A 26,884-nucleotide genomic window follows, 5' to 3' on the forward strand; every position below is an offset into this window, starting at 1 on the left:
ATGTGACTTGCTGCTTACACCATAAAAGACACACTCACCTTGATTGTTGAGATGTGAAAAGGAGTAGGATTTCCAAATACGGGCAGGATTACAGTTTCATACTTTTTATCTGAAACAGAGACAGAATTACATCTGAAAGATATTATATGTTCAAACATGAAAACAGAAAATGAAATATTTTGATTATGTACAGGGACTTTCATTATATTTAAGGTCAGAGGTTGAGCTGCCATAGTAGGCTTGGGGAGTGAAGGACCTCCGCCAACAAACAATACAAGGTTGTGTTTTTTTAATAGTTGCTGAGGATGAAGTAAATGTAGCCTGGTAAATCCCCACTGATAAAGAAAGTCCCAATTTGTATACATTTTTAAGTGTTGGAATTTCTGTTTTAACATTATGATCAGGAATTTTATCTACTTCACCCAAAGTCTGTGTGCATCTAGCTTGGTTCCATGCAACACATTCTAATGACTGAAACCTTGGAAACTCAAACCATTGTACTTGACTTTTCAAAGTTCCAAAGTATGTTTCAAGTGAAGATGTAAAAAGAACTAAACTAAAATTTTTAAAAACATTTTTAAAGTTGATGGTAGAGGGGAACAAATCTACATTTCCAAACTATAATTTAATGAATACTTAATGTTTGACAGAAGAGATTAACAACAACTAAAGCAAAAAGAAACATGATAAATGAATGGATTATCTTTACATAGCCAAGACCTTGCACTCACCCACAAATAGCTTCAATTCATTTACTTCTGATTCTTCTGGCATATGAGCTGATGATTTATAAGAAATAATGGACTTCCGAATTCTGAAATGAAAAAGGCTAAAATTAAACTTTAGGTTTCATGACAGATTTTAGAGTTGATATACTCTGTCCATATAGATGGTTTTTCATAAATAACATATCACTTTGTAATCTGATATAGAACATGTTAGCGATCAAGTCTGTTCTAGGCAACTAATGTTAACTAAAAGGTTTCCATCTAACCATCACAAATCGATGAAAAATTATTGTACAGATGATCAGGCACAAGTGATAACATTATTTATTAATAAAACAGGACTTCTATGTCAGAAGCAAGCAGCTATGATGATGTATCAACCATTCTGATGAAATCATCCGCAACTATTTAGTTCATACAACAAATCAGATCCAAAACAACACTCATACCAAAGGAAACAGTGAAATTCATTACTTTTCTGGATACTGATTTTCTTGGTGTTGCAAATAATTCACATGGGATTACCTAAATTAATGTATGTGGGAAATTCTATTGCTTTTAAAAATAAATTATTTTCTTCATGTGTTTCAAGTGACAACAAAATCCACGGTAGAAGTGAATTAACTTTATGAAACAAGACAAGGTAGTGTTTAACATGAATGTCTTGCATCCGTGGTAGGAATTCAATCACTGCAGCCTAGAATCAAGTATTAAAGAACAACGTTATCACCAGGCACAATAATAGCACTAAATAGCTGCAAAAGTATTTCATCAATCTGAAACAAAAAGAATAAAGTTTAATCCCTGTTACACCCTTACTTTTTGTCCTCTGTGCCTTGTTTCAAACCCTTAAGACGCTCTTTGGCTTCTTCATTTAACTTCCTTCCAAGTTCTCTCTGGTGTTCATGTCTCTTCTCTTCTGAAGTCAACTCGGTCTGGAAAAAGATCCAATGTTTACTGGTGTATTTTCTTTTACCTGTAAACGTTCACGTCTTGAAGTGACAAAGCTACCATCAATGGCATTTAACAGTTCCATATGTAAGCACTTAACGCCCTAAACTTAATGTGTAGAAACCAATATCGGATTTACAATGACTCTGACCTAAGACCTTTTAACTCCAGAATAGATTGGTGTCTTTATTACCCTAACTACACACCATTAACAAAATTGAACAAAAGAACAAAAGTTCTCTGTCTCCTTTATATAAGCCAGTGACCTTGACCTGTTAAAAATTAATACTTCTTCAATTGCTTAAGCGCAAGCCCTCAACATTTGTACAAGGTATGTAGTGCAGAACAAAAGACATTATGCAAACAAAATTTTTGACCTCGTAATACTGGAATCGATATGCTTCTTTCTTACCACAAGTGCCAGCTGTTCCTATTATTTACAAAAAGAAAAAGTAATAAATCTGCAAAATGTGCTGTCGTTTTTCTCCACCCTTTACTGCCCCTGAATGATTCCTCCCATATTCCTCCATGAAAATGGCAAAACGTTTCCAACCAATCTAGCTCTCACATCTGACCATATATTGGTAAAAGTCCTTTAAGACATTTTTAAACTGTTCTAAGAAGAATAGCAGAATACTGACCCTGGTGCGGTTTTCAAGAACTGCACTACGCTGACCTCTCCCCAGAATAACAGGCTGATCTTGCTTTTCCTCCTCCTCTTCTTCCTCCTCCTCCTCTTCATCCTTTAAGAAAATCCCAACATGTTTGATCCTCTTCTTTGAAGTTGTCAGCAAGGATGCTGACGAACCCTGAAAAAAGTGAGTGGAAAAAATGGGATTAGAACTGGAGATTATGCTGAAAATCTAGTATTGTACTGTCAAAACCCTACTGACACATAAAGCTTCTATCTCCATTATATTTAGAAATATTTTTTAAAAATGCAAAACCAATTTTAATACTGCTGATATATGCCACCTATTTTTCTGATTCTAAATCTCAAGTCCAAGATTAATAATTAATTCTCCAGCAAGTAAATGAAGGTCTACAATTTGTTTTTGTTTTTTTAAATGAGACCCAAGTGAATTGGACATTACTGGCTTAAATGACTCAAAAGCTGACCATTCCACAAACAAAGCTTATGTAGTACTCAGGCATGATTTTGGTGTTCCATAAAAAAAAAAAACTGAAAAAATGTTAAGGGGGTCCTCGCCCAACAGGGTCTCAAGGGACAGCGCTCCTGATTGGGGGGGGGGGGGGGGGGGGCATTTTACACACATAAAAAAAACTGCTCCTGGTGCAACTTATGATCATAAAATAAACCAAAATAATCATTTGAAAAACTAATAAACCTACCAAAATGGTTAAACTTGACTTCAATAATTTTGCAATATTTATTGTCACATGAATTTGTTTTCCAATACTATTGATGCTGAAATAATTTCATGTGCATGTCAGTGTTCACATCTTAAGTCACAATAATTTGTCAATTTTTGCAGAAAACATTATACTGGATGTCTGAATGGTACCATTTTCATTTAGGACCAAAAAGACCATGGGCTAAATGTGTGTGCAAGTTTTCATGGCAATTCTGCTGGTAACTAAGGAGGAGTAGCCAACAAGACCATAGGCTAAATGTGTGTGCAAACTTTCATGGCAATCCTGCTAGTAACTATGGAGGACTAGCAACAAGACCATGGGCTAAATATGTGTGTAGGCTTTCATGGCAATCCTGCTAGCAGCTAAGGAGGACTAGCCAACAAGAATATGGGTTAAATGTGTGTGCAAGCTTTCATGGCAATTCTGCTGGTAACTAAGGAGGAGTAGCCAACAAGATCATGTGTAAGCTTTCATGGCAATCCTGCTAGTAACTATGGAGGACTAGCAACAAGACCCTGGGCTAAATGTGTGTGTAAGCTTTCATGGCAATCCTGCTAATAACTATGGAGGACTATCAACAATACCATGGGCTAAATGTGCGTGCAAGCTTTCATGGCAATCCTGCTAGTAACTATGGAGGACTAGCAACAAGACCCTGGGCTAAATGTGTGTGTATCCTTTCATGGCAATCCTGCAAGTAGCTAAGGAGGACAAGCCAACAAGACCCTGGGCTAAATGTGTGTGTAAGCTTTCATGGCAATCCTGCTAATAACTATGGAGGACTATCAACAATACCATGGGCTAAATGTGCGTGCAAGCTTTCATGGCAATCCTGCTAGTAACTATGGAGGACTAGCAACAAGACCCTGGGCTAAATGTGTGTGTATCCTTTCATGGCAATCCTGCAAGTAGCTAAGGAGGACAAGCCAACAAGACCATGGGCTAAATGTGTGTGTAAGCTTTCATGGCAATCCTGCTAGCAACTATTGAGGACTAGCAACAAGACCATAGGCTAATTGTGTGTGCAAGCTTTCATGGCAATCCTGCTAGCAGTTAAGGAGGACTAGCCAACAAGACCATGGGCTAAATGTGTGTGTAAGCTTTCATGGCAATCCTGCTAGTAGCCAAGGAGGACTAGCCAACAAGACCATGGGCTAAATGTGTGTGTAAGCTTTCATGGCAATCCTGCTAGTAACTATGGAGGACTAGCAACAAGACCATGGGCTAATTGTGTGTGCAAGCTTTCATGGCAATCCTGCTAGCAGATAAGGAGGACTAGCCAACAAGACCATGGGCTAAATGTGTGTGCAAGCTTTCATGGCAATCCTGCTAATAACTATGGAGGACTAGCAACAAGACCATGGGCTAAATGTGTGTGTAAGCTTTCATGGCAATCCTGCTAGTAACTATGGAGGACTAGCAGCAAGACCATGGGCTAAATGTGTGTGTAAGCTTTCGTGGCAATCCTGCTAGTAACTATGGAGGACTAGCAACAAGACCATGGGTTAACTGTGTGTGTAGGCTTTCATGGCAATCCTGATAGTAACTATTTAGGACAAACAATAAATTTTGCTAATGGATAGATGGAAGACGGACAAAAGACCATCCCATACATTCTTTTGGTCTATGGCCAGCAGAACTCATGAAAAAAATATTAGACACATGTACATCTGTAAGACAACGTTCACACCAAATTGTATCAATATTTGGAATGGCTCTTGCTGTGGTGGCTCCCATGTAAAGATAGGATTTTAACTGTCTAGATTACACTATCCACAAAAGGTCTTGACAAGACAAAGCTCACAAAAGGCACATCTACAGATGCTACCAGGATTTTATCTAAAGGGTAGAACCCCCCCCCCCCCGACACCAAAATAAGGGGAGCTGAAAATAAACAAGGGTGGCACTATTTACCTAACACTTATATATTCATATCTTTTTCTTGAATCAGTGCTTTCTAATAATGCTAGATTTCTTATCTGTTCCTAAATGCTGTATTAGCATTTTAAGTTCATTAATGCCATAGTTTGCTTGTTCGGACATAAGTCTTTTGATCAAATAAACATCCTTACTTTAATTCCTTAGTTTATTCAATTTATCTTAACCCTAAGAGTGTTATGTACAAGATCCCTCAGGGCTGAATTGTTTGAGGAAAGAAATTAATATCGCACTCAACTTTTAAATAACCTGGATTTTAATAAAGTTTGGTACTCTGCTTCTTCTATAATTCAAACTACCACTGAATAGGGCGTTGATTGGCATGTGTGGTTTTTATCCAATATTGGACTCATATTCAACACCATTTTCAGTTATGATCATTTTTGTCAAGCCAAGTACCCAGATGTGTAATTAGTTTTCTACCTGAAAAAAAGATGCTGACAAGCATTTTAAGGGTTAACAATTAAATAAAATATGATATTTACACAGAATATAAATCTGTGGCTTTGAACAAATTTGCAGTAATTCTTGTCATCATTGCACTCTACACGTGTGAAATCGTAAAGAAATTGTCATTTTCGCACACTTGCATTCCACGGTGGCATCTTCGCATCAAGATCTACGAGACAATGCACATGCCAAATTGAATCAGAATATGTTGAATAATTCCAGCAATATACTTGTTACAAGCATCGACAGCTGGGAATATGTAAACCTAGTGAAAAAAGGGCAACAACTTTTTGAAGGTTACAAGAATTGGGAACAGACATACTGAAAAACCAGTGGAAAATTTAATTACCATACAGATCCCACATCATTAAGGGTCCTAATTCAGCAGCTCTTAACCTATTTCGCAGGCAACCCTGATTAAGGTTGTGGTGTTTGCCTAACCACCCATAAAAATCCTAAAAAACACTTGGGTAGGAGACTTCAAATTATTTCTGTAACAATCATCTGACTACTCTGTTTCTTATTTTTAAAACAACTCCTCATGGGATGCCACCAACAGTCAATATCTTATCAAATTCAAACCATATTTAAGCTTTATCCATGGACTTTGGAAACTGATGGTCAACGTATACCTCATTAACCATCACTGTATCGCCAAGAAAGAGTGCATATTTCTTGCCTAGATCATCCTTGGATGCATTATTGGTCAGGTCAGAGAAGCCAACATTGATGTTGAAAACCATTCCTAGAACAAACAAAAAAAAATAATTACGAGGAACAATTTAGATTCCTTCCTTAAAAGGAAAACATACTATCCAGTTGAATATAATTTCAATTACTGTAATGAGGATTTTAAGAACAGAATGCTGTAATGAATGTTTCAAGTACAGTCCAACTTAAAGATGAAAATAAAACACATTTTGCTGAAACTAACATACCTACCATCCCTAACAAGACCTCAGTAGGGCAGTAAATATTTTCTGAAAGGTAGATCAATTTTCAACAAGGTGTAAAAAATATCAAGGACTGCTATTGTCAACTTGGAAAAAATTCATTTGAAAAGTTCCAAATAATAATTGGATGCAGCGAGTTTTTAAAAATCATGTGGCGATGGACAGCATTACTCCTGCAACAAGAGATATTCAAATCAGCAAATGACTAATAAACACCAAAGTCGTCTTTCCTGTTTTTCTCAAAGAATCTGAATATTCCTTTTTATATGTACAGGTTGAATGAACATTTAAAACACTGATTGTACTTTTAACCTTCAATGTGTTTTCATTCCTTGGATAACATTTTGAGAAAAAGGTGCAAGCAACTTCTTAATCATGCAGGCATCTTCCAATTAATGTAATTTATTATTTTCATATTTGGTGCTATTATTCTGCAGGTCCACAATTTAAAATTCATTTCAGTAGAACTTGTGATCAAATCATAAGGGTTGACAGGTCTGGAAGTATCCTGGGCGAGTCTTGATGCTGAAAAACCAAACCCTTCCCCTTTTCTCACCATGCTTAGGTAAATGAAATAAAACCAGCCACCTGTTGGGGTCTCAATATATGCTATAAAATGTTTCCAAACAAATATTCTTTAATTAAAAATTGAAGAAAGACAGAAAACTGTAAAAGCACCAAATATACATATATATTTCTATTTCTTTTCCAAACTGTACTCATTAAAGGAATAATAAAAAAAAGTTTTTGGGGAGGGTAAAACAAATTTTAATTATATCATATCTTTCTATTGCTTAGCTAGTACTTTCTGGTTGGATAAGAAATCATCCTCCCATTAGAATGAACCAGAAGATTCCAGAACAATTACCCCTGAGACACCCCATAGATATGCTGCCCATGTGCACTGTCCTTCACTCTTTTATAGGATGCAGATTACTTTGTGTTTAGTATTTGTTAACAATGGGATATATATATCGAGAGGACTAACATGTAAATGATATATATACATTTTCTAACATGTGATAGATATTCTAATTCATGAATTTTTCATATACATCTACAATACTTTATGCATTACGGATTCTTCAGCACAACTGTAAATTGTCAATACAGTCTGTGTAAATCCTACTCAATGAAGACAGGTTACTTCTTACAAATTTCCGTTGGATGAGAAATTTGAGTTGTCTTAGTCCCCCAAATCTCAATATCCGTACAAGTCAACAATATTACCTTGGGCACAGGAATATCAAGATAAATGGGTAGTACTGTACTGTGAAAATGGCTACAATTTCTGAAAATTGATGAAAAAATATGGAGGTTGCAATTTTTTGACAAAAACTTCGTTAATGCCAGCACGATACCTGCCTCCAAAGATGAATGAGTTAGGCAGGTCCATGAGGCAGGAATGGCATGACCTTGTGACCTTAAATGAAATGCAACTATTTACATGAACTGGTACAATCACTGAGGGCAAAGCAAGGCCAAATGGCAGAGCTAGAAATTAGAAGACCACCCGATCAAACCAAAACTGGAGGTATTTCTTGCGTGGAGGAAAAATAGAGATGTGAAGGTACGCGTTCTGATTATCAATGGAGATCGCTCAATCACCAGATTTTACGAAAATCCTGACTGAGGATGTGGTTTATATATTTAATGGTTCCCTTGACCTGGATAAAATCACTTAGGGCAAAGCAAGGCCAAAAGAATGAACATGGGTAACATATTTATCGGGTTCAACAGGGATAATCAAGTTTTCTGGAATCTTCTGGTTAACCCAAATGGGAGGATGAATTCTCCTGATACCTTCGGGGTATTTTCACCTGGAAAACTGCCAGCTATGCAGTAGAAACCGGCATGTATTACTGATTTTAAAACACAATCCATTCCAAAAAAATGTTACCTTTCTTTGCTCTGACGTTCGTTTTTGGTCCTATTAACAGAGAACCCTCTCTGAACTCAACCCCCATTCCAAAGCCAATACTCTTGGTCATTTTGTCCTGCAGATCTGGTCTCTTGTCTTTCACAAACCTTACTGTATGGTCATATACATCACTTAACTTTACATCTGAAAATGGGAAAACAACATTAACTGTGAGAATTTTCTGGAATAACATTGTTTTGCATGTAATACAGGACCTACTAGATACCATACAGCAACTTTCACCAAATTTATAGAACACCAGAAATGTTAAACATCATTGCAAATTAATGATGGCAGGAAAGTATTTACAATTGTATGTCTGGGTTTTTTGGGGGGGTGAGGGTGGCTTGAATTTAAGTCTGATGCCAACAAATGAGGTATACATAAATGAAACAGACTGCCTGCTATGATTCAAAAACAAATTTGTAATAATCTATGTTCTACCTGCAATATACTAATTAAAGACTGAATATATGTATTCGAAAGAAGATTACATGAATAAACAAATTCAAATACAGAAAAACCAAGAATATCGACTTAGTAAAATCATATTTAAAAGGATATGATTTTCAAAATTCCAGCAGATGTGCTCCGGGGCCCTAAAGCATCTCACCGTTACAGATCACCACCATCTCACCTCTGTCTGCGTGGGTTCAAGTTCGGGCTCAGCTAATGTGAGTTATGTGACAAAGCTTGCCAGCAGCATCTCATGGGTCAGTGGTTCTTTCCGGTGTTTTCCCGGTCCTTCCTCCACCATTTACACTGGCTATAAACCCTATAACAACAACAATTCCTGCTTGCTAGTAATCCCAATGAACCATTGACCACAAATATTTGGAGATATCCATGATTCACTGAACTGGCAAGGTGTCTGTTGCTTGTCACAGTCCCAGGAAAGATACCCATCACCTGGGTTATTTTTCAAAACAAGTTAGGCACAAGTTTGAATGGATATAAACGTAACCATCTGTTGCCATATTTTTCAACAAATAATCAACACTGCTGTTGAAATATGAATTTTGCAAATCTGATTAGAGTGAGACAAAAATTCTAAGAAAGTCATCAAAAACAAGGCTCCTAACCTAAGTACCTGCAAATTGTTTCCAAAAATAATTCATCTTATTTATAGTCATTACTATACAATACTTACTATCTTGTAACTTTTTTAGTATTTCTTCCTCAACTTCTACTAGAAATTCATAGTCTTTCTGCATCTGTTCAGTGGGGTCTACCATCAGTGTCCGCACAATGTTGGAACAGTATGATTTGTACCTTGTACCCACACAACAGATAATAGTGCCAAAGTGCAGGGAATTGTCATCACTGGAAGAAACAAGAGTACCACAACAGCACATTATATGCCTATTTCATGACCTTTTTCCTACTAATGGCAACCTTGTGAACTAACAACTTGACAATTATATAAGGTGTGGATCTGGGTAAAGTTTCATGAAATTATCTTTACATATTTTGAAAATCACAGCCATGACACCCCAAAAAAACAGGTCACTGACTTATATTACTAGTAGCTGTGACCTTAAATTTGAGGCAAGGGGTATAAGCAAGTGAGATATTGCCAAGTAAAAATATATGAAAAGCAAAAATATCTTCAGTGAATTTGAAGTGATGCTTTAAAGAACAAGAAAGAAGTTGAAGTTAAATTTTCCTTGCCGTGACTTTGGGGCAGGCATGGCTATTCAAGTTATACATCATCTACACACAATATATAACTTGTTAAAGTTTCATGAAAATACATTCAGGAGTCCACAAATTACAATCTGGATAATGTCACTGTTCCCTTGCTGTAAACAAGAGAGGTTATGACATGCAACACACTGTCTAGTCACTAATGGCTGGAGAAAGTTTCATGCTAATTTCTTTAAACTTTTATAAAATTATTGGTCTGACAAACAAATATTAATGGCCAGCTGGATGCATGGACGATTTAGCTGGAATGATTTAAATCATTTGATTTGAATGAAACAACCATGACCAGCCCCATTTTCATTTAGGACCAATTAGATATCATAAATTATAAGTCTTTTAATAGAAACTCCATGTTTATATGATCATCCATTCAGGAGCAGCAGTAAAACAAATTTCAAGATGGCTACCATACTGGATTTCTGAGCATCGCCATTTTCATTTAGGACCAACTAGATCATGGGATGAAATTGTGCGTAAAGTTTCGTGGCAATCCTCCATGTACTCTAGAAGGAACAGTAACACACTTGTGTTAATGGGCATATGGATGGACAAAATAAAATATCCCACCCTGGCATCATCTCTTGTTTTTGGTTCTGGTTTTCAAAGGGTATACAAAATTACCCAAGGATATGTAAAACTTTATCCCTTGCAAGTTTAACAAGAATTTTGACTAAGCAGATTAGGTTTTCCAAACCCTACCTGACTGTGCTGAACTTCAAGCTGTACTTTCCACCACTTTGTATAATGGCTGGGTAACACATGTCAATTTGAGAAGCATCCACGCCAGTGACATATTTTTTGTTCTGCAGTGCTTGTTCCACACCATCAGCCAACTTAGAATGTTTAACTTTCTGCAAGTAAATTTATATTGTGAATTAAAAAGCTTATATATAACGATGCATCTATTCAATGCCCAGGATAGAATATGGAAAGGCAAATACTATACTTGCCTTTAAGATGAATAATTTAGGAAAGAACAAAAGCCTGGAAGAAGGGGATTGGCTTATCTGCAAGCCAAGGTCTTTACTTGAAACTTTTTGTCGACAACCAATATATATTGTTACTGCAGATCACGGACACAGGAACACATGCCTAATGATGCCACAAAGGTCATGTGATATGTGATGTCGTGAAGTCAAACAAGTATTTTTTTCTAAGTTTACAGGTAGGATAATGAACAAATAAGAGATTACCATACTTAACTTCTACTTGATACATGTCCATCCACCAGAAAGTGCAGCCATATATGTCTTAGAGTTATGACTGTATGCGTATTTTAAAAGAACTGCTACATTACTAATCTCTCAATCAATTGTTTAACCCTTCACTAATCAGCATCATTAAAATCTATGGTAAATTACAAATACATGCTATCTTTATTTTAGTGTTAATAAGATAGGAAAACTAAACAAATAGATTTAGGAATTATTATTCAAAAAGAATTTATGTCAGATATATTATGGTATCGAGACTAGAAATACATTTATGATGGTTAGTCTAAGTAAGGGACTCCACAATGGTTTGTATTGTACACACACCCAGCAGAAATATATGACACCTGATTTCGTTAAAAGCGTAGTTTATGTACCTGTAATCAGTTTTTCATCTACTATCTTGGCATCCGTCCGTCTACGAGAGACGATGGCATAGCTCCAAAGTACGCTTTTGCTTATCCTTCTTTTTAGCTCTCTTTTCAGCTTGCTTTATTCTTCTCTTTTCCTCTGCGTTTTGAACTCCCTGCCTGACAGCTAGACGCCAGCTGGAACGGTTGTTTGCACAGCTCTCCCAGTCGTTGACATTGATGTTTGCTGTCTTCATATCCTTCTTGCAAACATCTTTGTAGCGCAGATGTGGTCGTCCAGTTGGTCGTGCACCTTCTGCTAACTCCCCATATAACAGGTCCTTGGGAATGTGACCTGGGTCCATTCTCTTGACATGGCCGAGCCAGCGAAGGCGCCTCTCGCTGAGTATGGAGAACATGCTGTTCATGTTGGCGCGTTCTAGAACCTCTGTGTTGGGTACTTTGTCCTGCCACTGGATGTGCAGAATGCGCCGCAGACATCTCAGGTGGAAGCTGTTGAGTTTCCTCTCGTGTCTTGCATAGGTGGTCCATGTTTCGCTGCTGTAGAGAAGTGAGCTGAGCACGCACGCTTGGTAGACACGCAGTTTGGTCTTCTCTGTGAGGTTGGGGTTGTTCCAGACCCTCTGGTTAAGTCTGGCCATCACTGCTGCTGCCTTGGCAATCCTGCCGCCCACCTCAGAATCAATGGAGAGTGAGCTGGAGATGTTAGACCCGAGGTATGTGAAGTTATCGACAACTTCCAAATTGTACCCATCGATGGAGACAGAGGGAGGGGAGGAGTCTGTGTCCTGTGCCATGACATTTGTTTTCTTCAAACTGATGGTCAGTCCAAATTCCTTACATGCATGGGAGAGGCAGCATACCAGCTGCTTAAGTCCATCTTCCGTGTGTGATGTCAAGGCTGCATCGTCGGCAAAGAGCAATTCACGGATGAGTACCTCTGTGACTTTAGTCTTAGCACGGAGACGGGCGATGTTGAACAGCTTGCCGTCAGCCCTGGTATGGATGTACACTCCCTCGCTGCAGTCCTTGAATGCGTACTGGAGAAGCATGGAGAAGAAGATGGCAAAGAGCGTCGGTGCAAGGACACAGCCTTGTTTGACTCCGCTAACGAGTGGGAATGCTTCAGATGTTGCGCCACTGAAGCACACTGTGCTGTGCATGTTCACGTGGAACGACATAATGACAGCAAGCAGACGTGGGGGGCAGCCGATCTTCTGCAGGAGTCTGAAGAGTCCACTCCAACTAACCATGTCAAACGCCTTCGTCAGGTCTATGAAGGCAATGTAGAGGGGCATCCGCTGCTCGCGACACTTCTCCTGCAGCTGACGTAGTGAGAAGATCATGTCTACAGTTGACCTGCCGGCTCGAAATCCACACTGGGATTCTGGGTAGACGCGGGAGGCTAGGATCTGCAAGCGTGCCAAGGCAACACGGGCGAAGGCCTTTCCGACGATGCTGAGGAGGGAGATGCCCCGATAGTTGTTGCAGTCGCTACGGTCTCCTTTGTTTTTGTACAAAGTGACGATGTTGGCATCACGCATGTCCTGTGGGATGTATCCCTGTTCCCAGCAAAGGCAGAGGAGTGTGTGTAGGGGCTGGAGCAGTGCTGGTTTTCCGCTCTTGAGGACTTCAGGCGGAATGCCGTCGCTTCCAGGAGCCTTCCCACAGGCAAGGCAATCAATGGCTTTTCCGAGCTCTTCCAGGGTTGGCTGTGTGTCTAGCTCCTCCATGACAGGCAGGTCTGGAATGGCGTCCAGGGCAGTTCCAGTGACATTGTTTTGGGTTGCATATAGCTCAAGATAGTGCTCAACCCATCGCTGCAGTTGTTTCCCCTGGTCTGTGATGACTTCGCCCGTCTTGGACATGAGGGGGGCGGTCTTGTAGCTGGGGGGGCCTGTCGCTTTTTTGATACCCTCATACATTCCTCTTGTATCCCCGGTGTCAGCAGCTGTCTGTATACTGTTGCAAAGGTTCAGCCAGTAGGTGTTGGCACAGCGGCGGGTGGTCTTCTGGGCGTTATTCCTTGCAATCCTGAGGGCTTGTAGTGTTCTGGGGCTAGGTGCAGCCTTGTATGCCAAAAGGGCTTTCCTCTTTGCCTCAGTCACGGGCTCCATCTCCTCCCAGTTTGCCTCATACCAGTCGACATTCTTTCGCTCCCTCTTCCCGTAAGCTGTGATGGCTGATTTGTACACAGAGTCACGGATATGGGACCACTTGGAATCAATGGTGTCATCAGGTGTCACTTTGGTGAGGGCTTCCTTCAGTTTGCTGATGAACTGCTGTGTTTTCTCTGGGTTGCTTGCACAGTAGGTGTTGATACGTGGGTGACCCTTCTTCTTGGCGTGGTGCAGCTTCTTGGGTAATATTCGCACCTTGCTGGCCACGAGGGAATGGTCCGTGTCACAATCGGCACTGTGGTAGCTGCGGATAAGGAGGACACTGGCCAGTTCTGCACGCCTGGTGATGACAAGGTCTAGCTGGTGCCAGTGGCGTGAACGTGGGTGTCTCCACGACACCTGGTGGATCTCCTTGCATTTGAAGAAAGTGTTTGTCACACATAGGCTGTGGGAGCAGCACATCTCCAGCAGTCGCTGACCATTCTCGTTGATCTTGCCCCTTCCGTAAAAGCCGAGACAGGTGGACCAGGCCTCATGGTCAGCTCCCACTCTAGCATTGAAGTCTCCTAGTAAGTAAAGGCTTTCATTGTTGGGGATACTGGATATTGCCTGATCCAGAGCCTCATAAAACTTGTCTTTCTCCTCGTAGGTGGAGTAGAGGGTTGGGGCGTACACACTGAAGATGTTGACCGGGCCTAAGGATGTTGACAGCCGGAGGGCAAGGATTCTCTCAGTACCTGATGATGGAGGTTCAATGAAGGCGATTAGCGTGTTCTTGACGGCAAAGCCTACACCATGCTGCCTAGGTTCATCCAAGGGCTTCCCCTGCCGAAAGAATGTGTAATTGGCTTCCCTGATGGTGCCGCTGTCAGCCAGTCGGGTCTCCTGGAGGCAGGCAATGTCGATGTTCTGTCGGGAGAGTTCTCTGTCAATGACGGCAGTCTTCTGTGCATCGTCGATCTGCTGTAGGTCAGTGGTCAATCCAGGACACATGGTCCTGATGTTCCAGGTTGCAAAACGAAGAGTTGGGAGTCTTTTTATTTCTTCTTTTAGTCTTTCCTGGTGCAGAGTTTTGTGGCCCACTTGTCGAGATGGTTCTCTAAGCTCCACGCACCCAGTGAAGCAGGCAGGCCATGGCGGGCAGCACCTTACTGACTGGGGGCTGCCCAGCTTGGGTGGGCGGTACCTGTCCAGTGAGACCTGATGATCTCTCCCACCGTCAGAAGTAACCCCTGGCGCCAAGCTCTACGCCAATCGAGCTTTGACTTAGAATCGGTAAACTGCTACTTCTCGTGTTGTGCCGACGCCGTACGACGACGCTGGAGTGTCCTCTCCAGTGGAGCTATGAAGCCTGGGCAGGGTGGTATGGAGAATCAGCTGTTGCCCATGCAGCAGATCCCCCCTCTCCACGCAGCTGGTGTGCCCAAGGGAACGACGAATGCCGATACAGCTTGGCACCAACGGCGTCGCAGGAGTTACCGGAATGACGTTGAAGTCAATGTCATACCGCCTTAGGGACTCCATCTCCGGATTTTCTGTCGGGGTTTACTCCCTTAGCCTTTCCCATGAGTGGGTATAGCCACAAGGCAGCAGAGGTTTGGAATCGGAGTTTTCCTTCTCCTAGATGAGCTACCATCCAAGGTTTACGAGTCCCATCTACCCGAAGCAACTGGTTTTAAGGCGCCAGTGGGCCGCCTTCACCCCTTCTCCTGTTAGTAGAAAACATGGTCTGCCGGGCTTCAAATCTAAGCCACTCGCGAAGGCCAGGAGCTGGATTTTAGTTGACAGAGGCAGTAAGAGACGCAGGCCGTATGGGGCATTTTGGAGGATTGGGGCGCTTGTCTCACACTCCCACCCCGGGCAATGTCAACCTTAGACCATCTACTATAGTTTAGTTGTTTTTAAAGCAAGGCAATGAGGTTTAATAGCTGTAGAACAATAAGTACTACTTTGCTTAATCTGTGATACACAATGCCTCTGAGATAATGGATTTGCTTTCTTGCACAATGCCAATGAATTTACTGATCCTTTCCATATCTCTGATGTATTGTTTAATGTGATAAAGCTGGGGTCATGGTATCTAATCAAAGCCATAACTGTCACACCTGCCTGAAGTGGTCTCGTGTGTGATGATGCTCACAATGACAACCATATTTTTGTGAACTGAATCAAGCTACCAGTTGTAAAAAGAAATAAATAATGATAAATAATATCCTACAGAAATTAATAACCAACCACCTATGGAAAAATTACATAATAAAATATAAATAGGATACTACTACTATCAAAAGTTATTTATTCTTTCTAGAAAGTTTAAGCAATAGTTTAAATGAACAGTGGTGGAATTAAAAGAAAGTACTTACAATGCAGTGTTCAATTTTGAAGCTACTGAATATGCCGAAGCAAATAACAACTGTGCTGCAATTTTAAGTCCACAGGAGAAGCAAGTACAGAAATGGTGGAAAAACAAAGCAGCATTAGAAGAGATGTCAGCAACAAAGAATGCATGTCCAACTGGGATCAATTCATTCCCTCAATTAGAGAAAGACATTTTTATTAATGAATGTCAACAATATGGATACATTGTCATAATAACTCCAATTTGAATGCCAAGCAAATGGCAAAAGATGAAAAATACAAGTTGTCCGATTAAACAAAATTTGTTACATCAGCCAGTTGGCATTCACGTTTTATGAATTGGCATGGTTTCTGTCTCAGGCAGCAAACGAAGAGAGAACATAGAAAGGAGTGCTCATTCAAACTATCACAAATATTGCTGTGATGCCTATGACCTCTGACCTTCCAAGCAACAAAACATTCAATGCAGTTGGTGAGAAAACTATTCCGATAAAAGCGGCTGGTCATGAAAAAAAACAAAAACATGTTGTCTCCGAGTTATGGGTCGGATTATGTGCGGGTCACGTACTTTTTCATGTTTTAACCTGTTCAGTTTTAGGGGTTGGCTTATGCTCAAATGGGCTTATACCCAAGTATATATGGTAGTGTTAAGTGGATAGGACTGTATAGCACCCTTAATTACAGGGAAACCCTGCTGTAACATGCTCGTTACAACACAGTTGTGGCATGACTATCAAGTTTTATTGATTAATTTCTCCCACCTGACTTTTCAATTAATACAAAATTTTATTGCAGAAGTATTGTTTAATCGTGTAATCTAGCAAGATGTGATACTATTGTGAAGAAAAATATTGGCCTTTCTTTGCTCTGTAATAAATCAAGGCAAATTCTGGCAAGTTTTTATGCAAGTTGACTCCTCCTACCTCTAGTGTATAGGAAAAAATAAAACAAGTATCAAATAAATGAAAGATTATGATCTTTAACTTGAAAAGGTTAAATTCTTGGCCTAAATCCTCTGCATTTATTAGTTTTGGAAGCGGGAAAAACATACAGGCATTTATTTGATCCCCATGATGGAAAAAACTTGTAAGAACTGACACAAAGAATTTAATAAAGAAATTCAGGTAGCAGTTGAAAAGACAATAAGCTATTTCCACACATTTGGTTGAATTTTCAACACTATATTTTAAAAAAGAAATCAGCATGAACTTGCAGACACATTTCCTACACAACTCCCCATACAAATGGGAATTCACATGAAATATCTAATGATTTTTCATAACATTTAAATAAAGGATTTAAAATTATTTTAGTTCATGAACACATGAAACATTTATTTCTGATGAAATTAAGCAAACTGTCTCTGTTAAACTGCTGGAAAATACACAGAGACTTTTACTTTAAAACTTCACAGCAGGACTCCTTAGTGTTGGAAAAGAAGTTCTCGAGTGGAAAAAAATAATAGTCAAGCGACATAAAAAAATGACGAGGCATTTCAACAGTGTTTTTTTTTAATTACAAATAAATTATGATCAGAAAACTACATTATATCCAAGGAAAAGGATGATATTCTAAATGATGGAATTAACTAAGGTAATTACTAATTGGAGAGGATTCAGTTTGGAGTGTGGACTCAAATCAAGAAAAGTGACATCAATGTAATAATTGCAGGTAACGCATTACTGCTTTTAAAACCACAAATGTATGGCTCATATAAAGTAAATTAACATCCCCGATGAAGTGTAAAATATACAATATAATAATGATCTAACAAATTATGGATACAATAAATTAAATTTGGAAAGCTCTTGAGATAATTGCTATAAATCTTTTATTTTAAAACGTATTGACAAACAACAAATACCTTATGTATATATGGATAGTGCCATACCTTATCTGCATCGATAACCTCCATGATTTGGTCTTTAAGATACTTGGAGAAGACATCGCAGGTAACAGAGCATGCTTTCTGAATTATCTTTAACTCTGCCTCATCCTTTGGTGCCATGATAATTGCCAAAGAAGCACTTACATCAACCTGTAAAATGTACAGAAAATTAAATTTATCTTAAGTAGCCAGCGTTCAATCTTTCACAAGGCCAGTACTGCACATCAGCTGCATTGTCAGAGACGTTTTATGTACCCCTGTACCCCTCTAATAATCAAAATTGGTAGATTTGCAAAATGAGGGGAAAATTTACATTTGGGATGGGAGAATATCACCTCTGCTCGCTCAAGGTACAACAGTGAATGGAATTAGTGGAAGCCTTAAAAATGATGTGTCTTCAAGTGAGGGGGTCATATACTAAGGAACATTCAAACAAGGTCACATCTTAAAAATGCATGAAACAAATAAGAGGCCCAAACAAATCTTTGATCATTCACCCAGCCCATGTCAAATACAAGACAGGGTTCAAGTTTATGAGCGAAAAAAATTCATGGACAATTCAAGGAAATAACCCAGATTCTCAAGGAGTACACAGAATCATGATTGAAGCTAAAATGTCTAAAATGGGTAAAGTAAAAAGAAAAAGACAAAATAACTGTAAATGATTTTGGTTTACCATAAAAAAGCTGAAAAATTTTAAGGAGAGTTTGGCGGTCCTCCCCCAAAAGGGTCTCAAGGTGCAATGCCCCTGATCTGGGGGTCCAGGAGGCTGATGACCCCCTGCCAAAAACGCACTTTACACTCATAAAAACTGCTCCTGGTGCAACTTATGATCATAATATAAAACAAAATAATCATAAGAAAAAAAACTAATAAACTTACCAAAAATGTTCAAGTTTACTTCAATAATTTCACAATATTTATTGTCACACGAATTTGTTCTCCAATACTATTGATGGTCAAGTTATTCCATGTGCATGTCAGTGTTCACATCATAATTAAGTCGCAATAATTTGTCAATTTTTGCAGCAAACATATTATACTTCTCTCTTTTCATAACAAATCTGTAAAATAAACACCAAGTACATCAACAATATATAAATAATCCCATACATTCACTTGTCTTTTTCTCCAATGGACACAACCTATTGATATGCCAGTTGAGCTCTTTTTGTGGCTTTGGCAAAGATTTCTTTAGTCTTCCTTTTTGTCACCAATGACTTTTGGCTCAATATGCAATCGTTTCTTTTCCTTCTCAACGAGAGCCTTTTTTCTTTCAAGCTAGTGCTTGTATTGGCGATATGCAGTACACATATTCTGATAGAGGGCTATATCTGTTCTCCCATACAAGAAATCTTTCTTCTTATAGTAATCCACTGCACTTTTTCAAGACGACTTCCAAGCTTCAATTTTTCCATATGCAGCTTCTTTTGTAGGCACTGTTCCAAACTCTTTCAATTGCAATTCCCATAATTCAGATCTTTCTTGCAGAGGTCACAAAATGCTAGTCCTCTAGCGTTAAATTTTCTTAAAAATAGACAACTGAATTTCCATCAACTTTTCACTCCAGCCATTCCAAACAATTCTATGTTTTTTTTAAAAACTTTTATCCAAACTTTTTGTGTCGTGGTATCTCTCAACAACTTGGGATGATATGTTTCGCAAGCATGCTTCTTCTTTCCAATGCCATCAGTTTCCATTCCATGAAGATTCATTGGATGAATTTAAACTTTTGTCCAATCAGAATAGTCTTTATGAGACTCTTGCGCTATCTAATATATGGAACAAATACTTTACAAGGGTCATTGGGACGGACAGACCGTTTAAAAAAAACCCAACAGACTGGAGATGATATAAAAAATGGACTATATCAAGTTAAATCTGATTCAGGTCAGGAGAAAAGCAGAATTCTGCTTTAAAAAGAAAAAACACGTCTGCTGTACTTGAAAGCAAGCTATATTTGCTATTACTTCAGTGGAACAAAAGTCAAATAAAATTTACAAGTATTGCAATCCAAACTAAAACAATGTGTACCTAACACTTATACCATAGAAAAGATTTTAAAAAAACACAAACAATTCAGAAAACAAATTTAAAAAAACACACCAGGTCCTCCAAATATTTTAGAAAAAAGGGATGGGGGAAAGAAACTTCTTACAAGAAAAGCAGTATGCTTTGTTAGTGCTTTAATTACTTTTTCAAAACCAATTTCTATCCTATATTCCTTCCTTTTAATGAAGCACAAGAACTCAAAGCAATAATAGTAATAATAATAATGAGGACTTTGTATAGCGCCTAATCTTTAGAAGCTCTAAGCGCTTTACAACATTAGACAACACCTATAAGATAAAAAACATAATATTATTACAAAAACAAACACCATGAAACTAGAAAAAACATTAAAAAATAAAAAACATGCTGAGAATATTTCAGGTAGGAAACATTATTAGATCTTTAAGTTTGTTCTTGCAGTCAAAATAAGTGAGTTTTGAGAGCCCTATTGAATGTGATCACTGTGTCTTTGTGTCTAAGTTCAGTGGGCAATTCATTCCACGTTGCTGGGCCTTGGTATGCAAAAGAACACTGTCCATATGACTTTGTTTTCATAGTGGGAATAATGAGTATACGATTGTCAGTAGGGGAGCGTAAGTATCTTGCTGGTGTGTACACATGGGAGAGGTCAGATAGGTATGTTGGGCTGGAGTCCGTCAGAGAAACATATCACAGAGAAAAAATTTTGTGTTTGATTCTGGATCGAATGGATAGCCAGTGTAGGGTACAGAGCAGTGGGGAGGTGTGCTCTGATCGTGGTACTCTTAAGTATGATCTGAGATGCTGTGTTTTGAACTTTTTGAAGTTTCTGGAATAGATATTGAGAGAAACCTGACAGAACTGAGATACAATAGTCCAGTCTTGAAAGTACTAATGAACACACACGTTTTAGTGGCATCAACTGAAAGATATTTGCAAACTGAGCTGATGCATCTCAGCTCAAGATATGCAGCCTTGCATATGTTCATGACATGTTGGTGCAATGTGAGAGTACTGTCCAGAGTAACACCTAGGTTTCATACTGATTGTGTGAATTTAATGTTGGCGTTGCTGATATTTATTGTTTGAGGTAAAGGATGTGAATGAGAAAGTCTTTATGTTGTGATCAAAATGGCCTCAGTTTTATCATCATTCATCTGCAGCTTGTTACATGTCATCCATGATTTCACATCAGAAATGCACCTCTCTAAACCTTGGATGGTAGCATCAACTTCAGTTGTGTGGCTAGATTTGTACATTTGGGTGTCATCAGCGTACAATTGGTGAGACACTGGATGATGATCTATGATACTTGAGAGTGGCTGAGTGTACAGAATGAAGAGAACAGGTCCAAGAACAGACCCGTCGAACACCACAACATAGATCAACTGGGCTGGAGTGTATTCCATTTGCAGATACAATTTGTGTTCTGTTGACCAAGTAGGACTTAAACCACAGTAAGGCTGTATCATGAATGCCAAATACATGCTGGAGTTGGTGAAGTAATATATCATGGTCTATTGTCCTAAATGCTGCAGACAAATCAAGGAGGGTGAAGACTGTAATCTTTCCGCTATCCAATGCAGAGAGAATGTCATTAACTACTTTTAGAAGAGTAGTTTCAGTACTGTGGTAAGGGCGATATGAAGATTGTACATTGCTAAAAAGACTGTTTGAATTTAGATGAGACACAAGCTGGGACAGAACAACATTTTCTAAGATTTTTTATATGAATGGGAGATTAGAAACTGGGCGGTAGTTCTTTAAATCATTATGGTCTAGCATTGGTTTCTTCAGCAGAGGCTTTACAATGGCAGTTTTGAAAAATGATGGGAATTCCCCGGATGAGAGAGAGGTATTAATAACATCAGTTAGTGAAGGCAATACTGGATATAAGCACTCAAGCAGCAGTGATGTTGGAATTGGATCAAGTTCACATGACTTTGGTGCACTCTTCATCAGGATTGTACGTACAAAATCCATAGAGACAGGTTCAAATGCTGCTAATGGTTGCTGCTCAAATTCTGTATCCCAACTGTATGGTGACAACGAGTCAATTGAAATTGTGGTGTCAAGCTTATCTCTAATGGTTTGTACTTTGTCACGGAAGAAATTTGCAAACATGTCCGGAAGGTCGACTGGAGAGAAGGTAGTTGGAAGTGGTGTAGATTTGTTCCTTGACATTAGCTTGTTAGTAATCTCGAAGAGCTACTTGCAGCTGGAACTTTCCATGATCTTAGTTGTGTAGTGGGCTGATTTCGCTGCATGGACTATATTTGTTACATTCTTCTTAGCGACTTCATAGATTTGCTTATGAATAGTGAGTCTGGTGGAAAGCCAGAGCCTCTCACCTTTACGGCGGTCTCTTTTAGCAGTGCAAAGTTGGTCCCCAACACTGCTATACCATGGAGAGCACTTTTGAATTGATACTCTGCACTTGGTAGCTGGGGCATGTCAAGATGGCATATAATCATAGCTGCCAACCTTCCAGGCTCACAATTAGTGAAAATAGGGATAAAAAGTCGTGAATTTGGACATGAATTCGTGAAAAATACCATGACAATAACTCCATCCACTCTGACCACTCCGACCGTCAATACACTATATCAAGTTCGCAAAATAAAAATAAAACACTACACATATGCAGAAATATTTATTTATCAAGGCATTATACTGTGGCAGACTTGAACTTCCTCAACTGCTTGATCGTAAATTTGTTTTCTAAACAGTTCTGACTTATTGCCTGCAGGTTGATGTTGGGGACTAAAATTGCTGACAAATTTTCTGCAGCTAAGGAGGCCCTAAAATCTGTCTTATTTTTCCTCACTAAAGAAAATACTCTTACGCTGTCACTGTTGCTGTGAGTAATGCACAGGAACTGCAGCATTTTCGGTTCTTCCACAAGAAAAAAAGCGATTTTTGAGTCCGGGAACATTTGTCAGAACAAATGTTTAGCATGGTCTCCAGCTGATAAAGGTAGATTGCGTTCGACAAGAAAACTCACAAATAATGCTTCAGCGTTGGTAGCCTGCAGGTCTTCCGCAAATGGTTTAAAATATTCCAGAGATGAAATCTGCGAATTCTTACTTTTCCCAACTTCGACGTGTTTTTTTGGCAACTGACATTCTTCCTCACATCGTCTCTGCGATGACACACTGAGCGAAAAAAGCATGAATGAATATCAATGTTTAATGGCAGAATGCACGGCCAATTTTTGATATATTCCAAATTAAACTTCACTTTTTGAGTAATACATTTCTTTTTCCTTGTGGTGAAGACATTTTCAAAATCTTACATGCGAGGCTGAACGGTAACTCAAATCAGTGTTTTGACGCATGCGCGGAGCAAATTTCCGGTTAAGCCCCAGTTTCTCTCAAAAGCATTTGTAAAACTACTCTTATACATATAGATTAAAAGAGGCTAAAATGCTTGCTACCGGGCCAACTGTACTAATCGGCTGTAGATCTAATATCGTGATCAGCAGTACCGGACTGTTTTGGCAACTGCGAATATCACGACTAGAGCTTAACGGAAAATCGGTTATTTTATTAAAGATTTAAAATAATTGAGGATTGGAAAATTCGTGAATTTTTGGCTTACGGCGTGAATCCGTGAATCGCTAAAAAAGTCGTGAAATTCACACCAAATTCATGAGGGTTGGCAGCTATGTATAATGCAGAGGTGATCTGATGCAAGGTCATGGGATACCAGGGAGGACCGTAGAATGTTATCATCAGGTCTATGAAGAATCCAGTCTAAAATGTGACCATGTTTATGGGTGGGTTGGTTAACTGTTTGAGGTTGAAAACATTAATGGAATCTATGAGTTCTGATGTATTTGAGTTTCCGGGACAGACAAAGTGAAAGTTGAAGTTGGCTCATCAATTATCATCTGATTTGTTTTATTTACTTCAAAGAACTGATTAACATCTGGTACACCCTTTATGAAATAAAAGAAATCAAAATAATCCCGGATGTTGTATAAGAGAGACCATTCACATGCAATTAGAAGATGAGACATTCACTTGCTGTCCACTAAAAGGTTTGAACAATAAAGCAAATAAATGCATAAACAAATGGTTAAATTATCTTATTTTGTTCTAATTTTCACAAAATTTGCACTTATTCAAAGATGCAGTCAACATTGTTATAGTCAAGGATATTCAGAGAGATGAAAAAGGATTTAAAACCCAAGGATAACCAAGGTGCATACGAACCCTGCAAGAACAGTCAATCAAGAAATGAGGGTCAGTAGGGTGCTATTTTCTTCCTACTGAATTTATGTTATGAAATTTTCCTTTTGAAGTCTTTGCATCTTCATCCATATCTGATGGCACATCAACATCATTTGACAAATATTTAAAAGTCTTGTCACATTTTTCTGAGTCATTTTTTAAGATAATGATGTGCATGTTTTCCTATTTTTTGAAACAGTGACCCTATCTGATGGCATCATTTGGATAAATCTGATTCAGTCAAATTTAGTAAGCGATTTATTAAAGGTTCTTTTAATATTAGCAAGTAACCATATTTTATATATAACAAATTAAAATCCGTCTATGGCAGGCTGCCTTTGGACAACTTTGATCAAATTCTGATCAGTGTTTGAGATAAAGTTCCTAAAAAGTTTTTATATTTTTAAAAATAAAAATAATGTTGGTTTATCATCATCTATATAAATTTGTCAACTTTGGACTGCTTTAAAACCTGAATGCTTCTGATCAAATTTGGTTACATTCTGTTCAGTGGTTTTGTAAGAATGTGTTTGAAGACTCTTCTATTTCTTAGTTAACAGTGGTATATTTCATGGCGAATTGTCATCATTTTTAATAAATCTGAAAGCTCTTTATGCCAGGATGCTTTCTGTGTTCCTATTCTTATGACCAGTGTTTGAGAAAAGTCATTTTAAGGTTTTAACTATTTTTACTACCCAACAATAACTGATGGCAGATTGATATAATTTGTAAAAAGCCTTCAATTAAAAAAACCTTTCTGTTAAATCTGGTAAAGTTCTAAAGGTTTTTGAGATGCAGTAGTTGAAAGTTTTTATTCATTAAGTAATGCTGGCCATATCTGAGGCAAATATGAAAGTTCTCAATGCCAGGACACTGTCGAATCTGCTCAAATTCTGATGAGCAGTTTACAACAACTTGTTCTATTTTTTGTCATTGTGGCCATGTTTGATGGCAGATCAGTATCAATGGAATAACATTTTAAAAACCTTCATTCTGTCAACAAATCTGGCCAAATTCTGCTGAAAGTCATGATGCTCTGTTTATCATCATGGGCAAACTGATCAAGGTTTCGAAAATAAGTTGTGAATAACAATTCTAAATGCCAGATGATGGTTATAACATAGCAATGATAAAACAAAATCCAAACAATTTAAAAGAATCCACAGTTGTAACCTCATTATGAGAAAGGAAGCAGCATAAGAAGGGGCTTTATACTGGGGGGGGGGGAGAGTCACCACAGACAGAAAAAAATTATTAAATTAATATCAATTATAAAGTGCAAAGACATAACCTTTCATGTGCAAACTGACAACTCACCTTTTAAGATTATATAAAACAAACCTATAAAATCATCTCTCATGGTTATTTTTTGAAATGCCATTTACATCTGCTGGTAGCAGACTGAGCTATCACAGAACACAACAAAACGTCACATCCTTTGTATTTTTCTGGCAAAGTATTCTATGATGATGCAGCAGGTATGTAGCACTGACGTACCATGTAACAACAACATGTGGTTATTGTGTGGATTTGTAAGGTATTAAGTTGTTGTCCCTTTCAGTTTTCACAAGAAAGCCCCAATGGCACTATCACATGCAAAAGGTATATGCCGAATCATCTGAATAATACTGAATCTTGAAAGATATTGGTCCTAAACATAGAAGAGTTCCATTAAAACTAGAGAATATCAATGTTTCATCACAAGCCATATAATTTTTCCCTTGAAATGTGTATGAAGTAATTCAATGTTGATCGGCGATCAAACAATTTCAGTCAAAAGCTGTTGTAAATGCAAGTCAACACCACACTCTGTCACACCGTCTTCAGCCCAAGTTCATGCTTCACAGTATTCCAGCTGATCACTAATATACACCCGAGTCCTTTTTTTAATCTAATGTATGCCTTTGTTCTCAAATCCGCTTAAAAAAAGTGAGTTTGCCTCTATTCATTCCCTCTTGGATCAATTTGTGCACCACGTGTGGATGTTGTTATTCACTTAGTCACTAACAGAATTTGTAGAATGCATCACATCACTATCATTCCCAAAAAATTACTAGCGACTTTGTCGACTGATTTAGGGGTGGCAGCTCTTAGTTCTAAACTGAATATGTGACCATCATTAAACCTAACATCTTGATTATGTCAGATAGCTTATGTAACAAACTTTTAGTAGGACTGGAAGAATGGTGAAATCAATGGCAAACATTGGCATTGGGGCTTTAAGCCTACAATCATTTCAACTATATATTAGCACTGCTGTTTTTCAGGATTTAATAATGTATTGAAGAGATCATCTATCAAAACCAGATGTTGTGTAACAGGAACAAAGCAGCAGCACGTTTTCACATAGCTGAATTTCAATGAAATTCAGGCATAAGCCAACAATAATATCCTTTTAACTCTTCTGCTCTTAAAGAAAGGCCCCTATATTTTAAATGGGCTTCTAGGGCATTGAAATACATTAATTATCCATGGCTAAGCACAACTTTGTATACAGGTTTCAAGATGCAGTGGGTTAATCTGGATTTTCTTTAGAGGCTATTTTCTTTTTCATGGTTGCCACACTTTTTTAAAGATAAATTTCCAGGTCATTTCCAGGATGAAATTCATTTTTTTCAAGGTTCACATATGACCATTACTGAATG

General features: G+C 38.4%; 1 protein-coding gene across 1 annotated transcript in view; it reads right to left on the bottom strand.

The window, feature by feature from the left end:
- LOC149779832 (FACT complex subunit SPT16-like) overlaps positions 1-26,884 on the bottom strand; it is an 88,660-nt gene that overhangs the window by 36,843 nt on the left and 24,933 nt on the right. Inside the window, exons 6-14 of the mRNA XM_089936502.1 lie at positions 17,977-18,123; positions 10,725-10,876; positions 9,469-9,641; positions 8,298-8,462; positions 6,077-6,189; positions 2,321-2,488; positions 1,548-1,663; positions 732-814; positions 39-109 (exon numbers count right to left, since the gene is read on the bottom strand). Of these exons, the coding sequence (XP_089792628.1) occupies positions 39-109; positions 732-814; positions 1,548-1,663; positions 2,321-2,488; positions 6,077-6,189; positions 8,298-8,462; positions 9,469-9,641; positions 10,725-10,876; positions 17,977-18,123 (1,188 nt within the window). The remainder of the gene's footprint in view (positions 1-38; positions 110-731; positions 815-1,547; positions 1,664-2,320; positions 2,489-6,076; positions 6,190-8,297; positions 8,463-9,468; positions 9,642-10,724; positions 10,877-17,976; positions 18,124-26,884) is intronic.

The sequence above is a fragment of the Sinohyriopsis cumingii genome, chromosome 16 (genome assembly GCF_028554795.1).
Source record: "Sinohyriopsis cumingii isolate HCF-2022 chromosome 16, ASM2855479v2, whole genome shotgun sequence".
NCBI lineage: Eukaryota > Metazoa > Mollusca > Bivalvia > Unionida > Unionidae > Sinohyriopsis > Sinohyriopsis cumingii.